General features: G+C 45.6%; 1 protein-coding gene across 1 annotated transcript in view; it reads right to left on the bottom strand.

Annotated features, from left to right (window-relative positions):
• The window catches only part of LOC120063924 (receptor tyrosine-protein kinase erbB-4-like), a 142835-nt gene that overhangs the window by 84957 nt on the left and 45697 nt on the right, over positions 1–12181 (bottom strand). The window contains exons 8-9 of the mRNA XM_039014234.1: positions 9413–9535; positions 6608–6706 (exon numbers count right to left, since the gene is read on the bottom strand). Coding sequence (XP_038870162.1) covers positions 6608–6706; positions 9413–9535 — 222 coding nt within the window. The remainder of the gene's footprint in view (positions 1–6607; positions 6707–9412; positions 9536–12181) is intronic.

The following is a 12181-nucleotide window of genomic DNA, read 5'->3' on the forward strand; positions in this document are numbered from 1 at the left end:
CAAGATGTGTACCTTTCATTTGCTGTATTGGACTTGTTAATGTGTGAAAGTTAAATATTTCTAAAAAATATATTTTGAATTTCGCGCCCTGCACTTGAAGTGGCTGTTGTCATATTGATCCCGACTTAGGGCTTGCAGCCATAAGAAGTTACAAATCGGACATGTTGACTGGATTCACAAGATGTGTATCTTTCATTTGCTGTATTGGACTTGTTAATGTGTGAAAGTTAAATATTTCTCAAAAATATTTTTTGAATTTCGCGCTCTGCCTTTTCAGTGGAATGTGGGAGGAGTTCCGCTAGCGGAACCCCGGTGCCAGACAGGTTAATCCTAGCAAGTCTGCCGACCCAGACGGCATCCCTAGCAATGTCCTCAGAGCACGTGCAGTCCAGCTGGCTGGTGTGTTTATGGACATATTCAATCTCTCCCTGTCCCAGTCTGCTGTCCCCACATGCTTCAAGATGTCCACCATTGTTCCTGTACCCAAGAAAGCAAAGGTCACTGAAATAAATGACTATCGCCCCGTAGCACTCACATCTGTCATCATGAAGTGCTTTGAGAGGCTCGTTAAGGATCATGTCCCATACACTTACCTGACACCCTAGACCCTCTTCAATTTGCTTACCGCCCGAATAGATCCACAGATGATGCAATCACCATCACACTGCACACTGCCCTATCCCATTTGGACAAGAGGAATACCTATATAAGAATGTTGATAATTGACTATAGCTCAGGATTCAACACCATAGTATCCTCCAAGATCATCATTAACTTCTTGAGCCTATGGGGGCGCCATTTCGACTTTGTAAAAATGAGTTCCCAAATTAAACTGCCTCGTACTCAATTCTTGCTCGTACAATATGCATATTATTATTACTATTGGATAGAAAACACTCTCTAGTTTCTAAAACCGTTTGAATTATTTCTCTGAGTGAAACAGAACTCATTCTGCAGCACATTTCCTGTCAGGGAGTGAGATTTCAGAAATCGAGGTCCCTGTTCTGAGGTCAGTTTATAAGTCCCCATGTAAGCCATCGGGCTACATGCACTGCATACGTCTTCCTCTAGATGTCAGTAAGCGGGGAGAATTTGAATGGAGTGGATTGCGCAATCTGGGACCCTATATAAGACCGTGGAATGGAAGTACCGTCCTTTTCAACGGTGCGCCTGGCGCAAGAAGACATCACAATGGCGTCCTGCAAACGCTTTCGTTTTAGTAGTTCTATATCTCCGGTCATGTTTTTATTCGTTATAGGTGTTAAAGACATCATAAGGTAGTTAATTTAAACCGACTTATAGCAGTTTATAGCAGTTTATTGCGATTTTCTGGGATTTCTTTGTCATGCGCTTTCACGAGTTGGACACGTCTCCAGTGGGTGGCTATCGTTAGCTGCTATTTCGACAGGAGAAGAGGACATCTTTCAACCCAAAGACGATTGTTCTGGAGAAAGGACACCTTGCCCAAGATTCTGATGGAAGCTCAGCTAATAGTAAGCAGTCTTTATGCTGTTAATTCGTACTTATGTTGACAAATGTCAAATAATAATTCCGCCATGAATTTCGGTGCGTCTCGCTTTAGCGCACGCTGTATGCTTGAAGTAACGTTAATTTTAAAAATGTAACCCAGCGATTATATTAAGAACTAATTTGTCTTTCAATTGCTGTCCAACCTGTATTTTTTAGTCAAGTTTTGGAATAGTTACTGATTAGAATAGGTGCCTCTTCAAAGATTTCTCCTGACATTTTCTGGGCAGCTTTGCTACTTTTCTCATTGTATAACCACGATTTGTGCCGCTAAATATGCACATTTTCGAACAAACTCTATATGCATTGTGTAATATGATGTTATAGGACTGTCATCTGAAGAATTCTGAGAAGGTTAGTGAAAAAATTAATATATTTTGGTGGTTTATACGTTATCGCTATTTTTGCCTTGAATCAATGCTGTTGTGATGTTTGCTATTGTGGTAAGCTAATATAACGCTATATTGTGTTTTCGCAATAGCTCTCTGTAGTTATTCTAGTCGCTTTGGTGAGAGTTGTGAGAGTTGAGATGGTGGCTGCAATGGTAAACTATGATTTATACCTGAAATATGCACATTTTTCTAACAAAACATATGCTATACAATAAATATGTTATCAGACTGTCATCTGATGAAGTTGTTTCTTGGTTAGTGGCTATTTATATCTTTATTTGGTCGAATTTGTGATAGCTACTGATGGAGTAAAAAAATGGTGGAGTAAAAAAGTGGTGTCTTTTGCTAACGTGGTTAGCTAATAGATTTACATATTGTGTCTTCCCTGTAAAACATTTTAAAAATCAGAAATGATGGCTGGATTCACAAGATGTGTATCTTTCATTTGGTGTCTTGGACTTGTGATTTCATGAACATTTTATTATATGATATCCCTGTGGCTTTAGGCTAGGCTATGCTAGTCAGCTTTTTTGATGGGGGGGATCCCGGATCCGGGTTTGGGAGGTGTTAGAGGTTAAGCTTGGGGCCCTGGGTCTGAACCCCACCCTGTGAACCCCACCCTGGGTCTGAACCCCATAACTGAGTCCTGGAGTTCCTGATGCGCCATCACCAGGTGGTGAAGGTGGGAAACAACACCTCCACTACGTTGATCCTGAACACAGGGGCCCCACAAGGGTGCGTGCTCAGCCCCCTCCAGTACTCCCGGTTCACCCATGACTGTGTGGCCATGCACACTTCCAACTCAATCATCAAGTTTGCAGATGACACAACAGTAGTAGTCTACAGGGAGGAGCTGAGGGCCCTGGTGGAGTGTTGCAAGGAAAATTATTCGCAAAAGGAAGCGACGCAGAGGACGAAGAGCCGGATGTCTCATTGGGACCTGCAGAAGGTAACTAGGAAAGCTGCTTTTACCTTTAATATTACTCGCCAACGTGCAATCATTGGACAATAAACTAGACGAGGTACGATCACGAATATCCTACTAACAGGACATCAAAAACTGTAATATCCTATGCTTCACGGAATCGTGGCTGAATGATAACATGGATATTCAGCTAGCGGGATATACGCTGCACCGGCAGGATAGAACAGCACACTCCGGTAAGACGAGGAGGGGCGGTCTGTGCTTATTTGTAAACAACAGCTGGTGCACGAAATCTATGGAAGTCTCTAGATTTTGCTCGCGTGAAGTAGAGTATATTGTGATAAATTGCAGGCCGCACTACTTGCCTAGAGAGTTTTCAGGTATACTTTTCGTGGCTGTATATTTACCACCACAGACAGATGCTGGCACTAAGACCACACTCAGTCAGCTGTATAAGGAAATAAGCAAACAGGAAACCACTCACCCAGAGGCGGCGCTCCTAGTGGCCGGAGACAGGGAAACTTAAATCAGTTCTACCAAATCTCTATCAACATGTTAAATGTGCCACCAGAGGGAAAAAAAATTCTAGATCACCTGTACTCCACACACAGAGACGCATACAAAGCTCTCGCTCTCCCTCCATTTGGTAAATCCGACCACAACTCTATCCTCCTGATTCCTGCTTACAAGCAAAAATTAAAGCAGGAAGCACCCGTGACTCGGACTATAAAAAAATGGTCAGATGAAGCAGATGCTAAACTACAGGACTGCTTTGCTATCACAGACTGGAACATGTTCCAGGATTCTTCCGATGACATTGAGGAATACACCACATCAGTCACTGGCTTTATCAATAAGTGCATTGAGGATGTCATCCCCACAGTGACTGTACGTACATACCCCAACCAGAAGCCATGGATTACAGGCAACATTCGCACTGAGCTAAAGGGTAGAGCTGCCGCTTTCAAGGTGCGGGACTCTAACCCGGAAGCTTACAAGAAATCCCGCTAAAACCTGCGACGAACCATCAAACAGGCAAAGCGTCAATACAGGGCTAAGATTGAATCATACTACACCGGCTCCGACGCTCGTCGGATGTGGCAGGGCTTGCAAACTATTACAGACTACAAAGGGAAGCACAGCCACGAGCTGCCCAGTGACACGAGCCTACCAGATGAGCTAAATCACTTCTATGCTCGCTTCGAGGCAAGCAACAATGAGGCATGCATGAGAGCATCAGCTGTTCCGGATGACTGTGTGATCACGCTCTCCGTAGCCGACGTGAGTAAGACCTTTAAACAGGTCAACATACACAAGGCTACGGATTACCAGGACGTGTGCTCCGGGCATGTGCTGACCAACTGGCAGGTGTCTTCACTGACATTTTCAACATGTCCCTGATTGAGTCTGTAATACCAACATGCTTCAAGCATCATAGTCCCTGTGCCCAAGAACACAAAGGCAACCTGTCTAAATGACTACAGACCCGTAGCACTCACGTCCGTAGCCATGAAGTGCTTTGAAAGGCTGGTAATGGCTCACATGAACACCATTATCCCAGAAACCCTAGACCCACTCCAATTTGCATATCGCCCAAACAGATCCACAGATGATGCAATATCTATTGCACTCCACACTGCCCTTTCCCACCTGGACAAAAGGAACACCTATGTGAGAATGCTGTTCATTGACTACAGCTCAGCATTCAACACCATAGTACCCTCAAAGCTCATCACCAAGCTAAGGAACCTGGGACTAAACACCTCCCTCTGCAACTGGACCCTGGACTTCCTGACATGCCGCCCCCAGGTGGTGAGGGTAGGTAGCAACACATCTGCCACGCTGATCCTCAACACTGGAGCTCCCCAGGGGTGCGTGCTCAGTCCCCTCCTGTACTCCCTGTTCACCCACGACTGCATGGCCAGGCACAACTCCAACACCATCATTAAGTTTGTTGACGACAAAACAGTGGTAGGCCTGATCACCGACAACGACGAGACAGTCTATAGGGAGGAGGTCAGAGACCTGGCCGGGTGGTGCCAGAATAACAACATATCCCTCAACGTAACCAAGACTAAGGAGATGATTATGGACTACAGGAAAAGGAGCACCGAGCACGTCTCCATTCTCATCGACAGGGCTGTAGTGGAGCAGGTTGAGAGCTTCAAATTCCTTGGTGTCCACATCAACAACAAACTAGTTTGGTCCAAACACACCAAGACAGTCGTGAAGAGGGCACGACAAAGCCTATTCCCCCTCAGGAAACTAAAAAGATTTGGAATGGGTCCTGAGATCCTCAAAAGGTTCTACAGCTGCAACATCGAGAGCATCCTGACCGGTTGCATCACTGCCTGGTACGGCAATTGCTCGGCTTCCGACTGCAATGCACTTCAGAGGGTAGTGCGTATGGCCCAGTACATCACTGGGGCAAAGCTGCCTGCCATCCAGGACCTCTACACCAGGCGGTGTCAGAGGAAGGCCCTAAAAATTGTCAAAGACCCCAGCCACCCCAGTCATAGACTGTTCTCTCTACTACCGCATGGCAAGCGGTACCGGAGTGCCAAGTCTAGGACAAAAAGGCCTCTCAACAGTTTTTACCCCCAAGCCATAAGACTCCTGAACAGGTAACCAAATGGTTACCCGGACTATTTGCATTGTGTGCCACCCCCCAACCCCTCTTTTACGCCGCTGCTGCTCTCTGTTTATCTTACATGCATAGTCACTTTAACTATACATTCATGTTCATACTACCTCAATTGGCCCAACCAACCAGTGCTCCCGCACATTGGCTAACTGGGCTATCTGCATTTTGTCCCACCACCCGCCATCCCCTCTTTTACGCTTCTGCTACTCTCTGTTCATCATATATGCATAGTCACTTTAACGATACCTACATGTACATACTATCTCAATAAGCCTGACTAGCAGGTGTCTGTATATAGCCTTGCTACTCTTACTGTTGTTTTATTTCTTTACTTACACACACACACACACACACATACCTTATTTTTTTCGCACCATTGGTTAGAGCCTGTAAGTAAGCATTTCACTGTAAGGTCTACACCTGTTGTATTCGGCGCACGAGACAAATAAACTTTGATTTGATTTGAAAAGCTTCCAAGTTCTTCAGCATACACGTCACTGTCAATTTGAAATGGTCCACCCACACAGACACTGTGGTGAAGAAGGCAAAACAGCGCCTCTTCAACCTCAGCAGGCTGAAGAAATTCGTCTTGGCCCCTAAGACCCTCACAAACTTTTACACATGCACCATTGAGAGCATCCTGTCGGGCTGTATCACCGCCTGGTACGGCAACCGCTCCGCCCGCAACCACAGGGCTCTCCATAGGGTGGTGCGGTCTTCCCAGTGCATCACCGGGGGCACACAACCTGCCCTCCAGGACACCTACAGCACCCGATGTCACAGGAAGGCCAAAAAAAATTATAAAAGACATAAACCACCCGAGCTACGGCCTGTTCACCCCGCTATCATCCAGAAAGCGAGGTCAGTACAGACACATCAAAGCTAGGACCGAGGCTGTAATCGCTGCCACAGGTGCTTCAACAAAGTACTGAGTAAAGGGTCTATTTTCAATACATTTGCAATTTTAGTGTATTGTGTGTAGATTGATAATTGGATTTATTTAAAAAAAATCTATTTTAGAATAAAGCTGTAACCAAACCAAATGTGAAAAAGTCAAGGGGTCTGAATACTTTCTGAAGGCACTGTATGGGGTCTCTACGGAGCCAGTAAAACACTCACGTCCATGAACTCCACGTTGGCCTTCGGTCCCGTTGCCTCGTTCAGGATCTTGATGGCCACTGGGATCTTCACAGTCTCGCCCTCCGGGACCCAAATACCCTGAGGAGGGAGAAGAGATGAGGGGGGAGAGGAAAGGTAAGTTAGAGGGGCAGAAGAGGGTGAAGAAAGGAGGAGTGAGTTAGAAGGGATGACAGAAGAGGAGAGAGGGAGGTGGGGGGGGGCAGGAGAGGTGAGTTAGATAGAGGGAACAGGAAAAATGTGTTTTAAAAAAGGGGGAGGAGAGCTGAGTTAGACGGCAGCTGAATCTCACAGTCGGACACTGTTTTCTCTAGACATAGTTCCGACCTCTACACTGTGAGACATAGTACAGACCTCTACACTGTGAGACATAGTTTAGACCTCTACACTGTGAGACATAGTTTAGACCTCTACACTGTGAGACATAGTACAGACCTCTACACTGTGAGACATAGTTCAGACCTCTACACTGTGAGACATAGTACAGACCTCTACACTGTGAGACATAGTACAGACCTCTACACTGTGAGACATAGTACAGACCTCTACACTGTGAGACATAGTACAGACCTCTACACTGTGAGACATAGTACAGACCTCTACACTGTGAGACATAGTTCAGACCACTACACTGTGAGACATAGTACAGACCTCTACACTGTGAGACATAGTACAGACCTCTACACTGTGAGACATAGTACAGATCACTACACTGTGAGACATAGTTCAGACCTCTACACTGTGAGACATAGTTTAGACCTCTACACTGTGAGACATAGTACAGACCTCTACACTGTGAGACATAGTACAGACCTCTACACTGTGAGACATAGTTCAGACCTCTACACTGTGAGACATAGTTCAGACCTCTACACTGTGAGACATAGTACAGACCTCTACACTGTGAGACATAGTACAGACCTCTACACTGTGAGACATAGTTCAGACCTCTACACTGTGAGACATAGTACAGACCTCTACACTGTGAGACATAGTTCAGACCTCTACACTGTGAGACATAGTACAGACCTCTACACTGTGAGACATAGTTCAGACCTCTACACTGTGAGACATAGTACAGACCTCTACACTGTGAGACATAGTACAGACCTCTACACTGTGAGACATAGTACAGACCTCTACACTGTGAGACATAGTACAGACCACTACACTGTGAGACATAGTACAGACCTCTACACTGTGAGACATAGTACAGACCACTACACTGTGAGACATAGTACAGACCTCTACACTGTGAGACATAGTACAGACCTCTACACTGTGAGACATAGTTCAGACCACTACACTGTGAGACATAGTACAGACCTCTACACTGTGAGACATAGTACAGACCTCTACACTGTGAGACATAGTACAGACCACTACACTGTGAGACATAGTACAGACCTCTACACTGTGAGACATAGTACAGACCTCTACACTGTGAGACATAGTACAGACCTCTACACTGTGAGACATAGTACAGACCTCTACACTGTGAGACATAGTTCAGACCACTACACTGTGAGACATAGTACAGACCTCTACACTGTGAGACATAGTACAGACCTCTACACTGTGAGACATAGTACAGACCACTACACTGTGAGACATAGTTCAGACCTCTACACTGTGAGACATAGTACAGACCTCTACACTGTGAGACATAGTTCAGACCACTACACTGTGAGACATAGTACAGACCTCTACACTGTGAGACATAGTACAGACCTCTACACTGTGAGACATAGTACAGACCACTACACTGTGAGACATAGTACAGACCTCTACACTGTGAGACATAGTTTAGACCTCTACACTGTGAGACATAGTTCCGACCTCTACACTGTGAGACATAGTACAGACCACTACACTGTGAGACATAGTACAGACCTCTACACTGTGAGACATAGTTTAGACCTCTACACTGTGAGACATAGTACAGACCTCTACACTGTGAGACATAGTTTAGACCTCTACACTGTGAGACATAGTACAGACCTCTACACTGTGAGACATAGTACAGACCTCTACACTGTGAGACATAGTTTAGACCTCTACACTGTGAGACATAGTACAGACCTCTACACTGTGAGACATAGTACAGACCTCTACACTGTGAGACATAGTACAGACCTTTACACTGTGAAACATAGTTTAGACCTCTACACTGTGAGACATAGTACAGACCTCTACACTGTGAGACATAGTACAGACCTCTACACTGTGAGACATAGTTCAGACCTCTACACTGTGAGACATAGTACAGACCTCTACACTGTGAGACATAGTACAGACCTCTACACTGTGAGACATAGTACAGACCTCTACACTGTGAGACATAGTACAGACCTCTACACTGTGAGACATAGTTTAGACCTCTACACTGTGAGACATAGTACAGACCTCTACACTGTGAGACATAGTACAGACCTCTACACTGTTAGACATAGTACAGGGCTTGCTCTCCTCTCTCTTGCGTAACAGCATACCTGACCTGGATGTGCATGTGATCCTTACTATGTGCCTATGGGATTCTCTCTCTCTCTCAGTTCAATTTAAGGGGTTTTATTGGCATGGGAATCATATGTTTACATTGCCAAAGCAAGTAAACATCTCTCGGTTTGTCTGTCGGTCTCTCTCTCTCTCTCTCCCTCATCTCTCTGTCCATTTCTCCCTCCGTCCTCTCTCCCTCCACTCTCTGTACTTCCACCTTTAAACACCTCCTAATTTCTAATGAGCAAAACAAGTGATTGTGGTATGTGAGTGTATGTGATAAGGTGATACCTTGTAGACGGTGCCGAAGGCTCCCGAGCCCAGTATCTTGACCCTCTTGAGTTCAGTCTCTTTGAGGATGCGGAGCTGGGCCTGGTTAGGGGCTGTACCACTAGGTGTTAGTGGCTCCACCAACTGTAGGGAGACACAATCAATCAACTCATCAGTCAATTAGTCAGTAAATTAATCGATCAATCAATCTGCAATATGTTAGTTCCTCGCTCCATCAACAAGTCAATTAACCAATCTATCCATCAAGGAATTACGCAACCAACCAGTCACATCTCCCATGGCTATGGCACTCTTTAAACTTTACAGAAATTGTATGAGAGAGTAGTTGTTTCATTATCTTTCAAGTGGAGAAGAATGAAGTAGAGGCAGAGAGAGGACGGGGAGAGAGAGAGAGAGGAGGGGTAAGAGAGAGAGTGTGAGAGAGGGAGGAGATGGTGAAAGAGAGAGGATAAGAGCGGGAAGGAGAGGTGAGAGATAAAGGGAGAAAGAAAGAAAAATAAAGATAAATAGGGGAGAGAAAGAGAAAGAGAGTGAGGGACGGAGCGAAGAGAGAGAAAGAGAAAGAGAGTGAGGGACGGAGCGAAGAGAGAGAAAGAGAAAGAGAGTGAGGGACGGAGCGAATAGAGAGAAAGAGAAAGAGAGTGAGGGACGGAGCGAAGAGAGAGAAAGAGAAAGAGAGTGAGGGACGGAGCGAAGAGAGAGAAAGAGAAAGAGAGTGAGGGACGGAGCGAAGAGAGAGAAAGAGAAAGAGAGTGAGGGACGGAGCGAAGAGAGAGAAAGAGCAAGAGAGTGAGGGACGGAGCGAAGAGAGAGAAAGAGCAAGAGAGTGAGGGACGGAGCGAAGAGAGAGAAAGAGACAGGGGAGGGAGGGACGGAGCGAAGAGAGAGAAAGAGAAAGAGAGTGAGGGACGGAGCGAAGAGAGAGAAAGAGACAGGGGAGGGAGGGACGGAGCGAAGAGAGAGAAAGAGAAAGAGAGTGAGGGACGGAGCGAAGACAGAGAAAGAGAGTGAGGGACGGAGCGAAGAGAGAGAAAGAGAAAGAGAGTGAGGGACGGAGCGAAGAGAGGGAAAGAGACAGGGGAGGGAGGGAAGAAAGAGAGAGGGAGGGAGAGAGAGAGGGAAATGGAGAGACAGAGAAAGAGAGAGAGAGGGGAGAGAGAGAACGAGTAAATCAGCTCCCTTCTCTCAGCTGAGGCCATGCCCCCCGGCTCATCTCTGCTGTCTGATTAAAAAACAATAGCTGTTCTTCATTTAAATGGAATTCTAAATCAGTATCGCATTAGAGCTAAGGAGAGGGGGAATGGGGAATGAGAGGGGTATGGAAAGAGAAAGTGAAGCAGAGTGGGGAAGGAGAGGGGGAGGGAGGAAAAGAAGGATAGAGGAAAGGGGAGAGGGAGAGGGAAGGAGAGGGGGAAAGAGAGGGGGGAGGAAAAGAGAGTGGATGGCCACACAAATCCAGTCACCTCTCCGCCGCCCTGGACATCAGTCCATTACATGAGGTGCTGAATGTGTGGTAGCAAGGACAGGGAGGGAGCTGTCCACCAACCTCCTCTAATCTGTGGTGCTGAAAACTGAGGAAGACTACTGGGACACTACCATTTACTAAGTAGTCTCTACGAGTAGAGTCATTCCCTGCTTGTTACTCCCTAACTGACATCACTGACGTCAAAGCACTAGGGTTTCATCGAATAAAACACTAGGAAAGAGGTTGGTAGTGTGTGTGTGTGGTGTGTGTGTGTGTGTGTGTGTGTGTGTGTGTGTGTGTGTGTGTGTGTGTGTGTGTGTGTGTGTGTGTGTGTGTGTGTGTGTGTGTGTGTGTGTGTGTGTGTGCCTGTGTGTGCCTGTGTGTGCCTGTGTGTGTGTGTATGCAGGTAACCAAGACAGCACAGTGGGGAGAAGAGGATGGAGAGAGTGTGAGAGAGCAATAATGTAAGGTATAGTGGAAAAAGCCACAATCTTGTCATTATTGAAACGACTTGTAAAGAGCCTAGTGCACCATCACTTGATTGCACTGTAACTGTATGGTACACTCTAAAAAATGCTGGGTTGTTTGGTTGACCCAACTGCTGGGTTGCAGGGCATTGGGTCACTTTGTTGGGTTCTTTGTTGTTGTTGGGTTTGTTGTGTTCTTTAAAAACTGCTGGGATATTGGGGCTGGGTTATTGAGATATGACCCAGTGGGTCAGATCAGAAGACTGGAGGCATAGTTTAGTAGGGGTGTGACTTTCAGATAGTTATTTTTAGCCACCCATGAGAATACATGTCATTCATGTTCTGTTGCATAGCTATCACAACAACAACAACAAATACGGGCTTCTATAAAAGCCACACCACAAAAAACGAAATACCACACACGTGTACAAAAATAAAATAGTTTGTTAAAACAGATAACAAAACCTACTAATCATAAAAGGTACAAATGAACTGATAGGCAATCACTTTTTTTTTAAACAGTATATGTTTTGTTTAAATGTGTGTGCGCATGTGTGGATGTGAGTGTGAGTTGGGCTATATGGAGGAGATTACTGAGTAGTTTGGTTCATCAGACTGACCCCCAGTCTACGCTTAAAGTTATTGAGGGATGATGAGGTTTTGGCAATTCCAGTCTATGGTACCTCTGTATCTGATAGAGAATTGACTATGTGAGGTGCAGCAGTGGGGAGGGTGAAGGTTATCACAGTGTCTTGTGTTATATAGATGCATTTCAGAATGAACCTGGAAGAATCCATTGAAAGGTAAACTGTCTGGGAGGTATGAGTATTTGTAGAT

Source organism: Salvelinus namaycush, chromosome 19 (genome assembly GCF_016432855.1).
Source record: "Salvelinus namaycush isolate Seneca chromosome 19, SaNama_1.0, whole genome shotgun sequence".
NCBI lineage: Eukaryota > Metazoa > Chordata > Actinopteri > Salmoniformes > Salmonidae > Salvelinus > Salvelinus namaycush.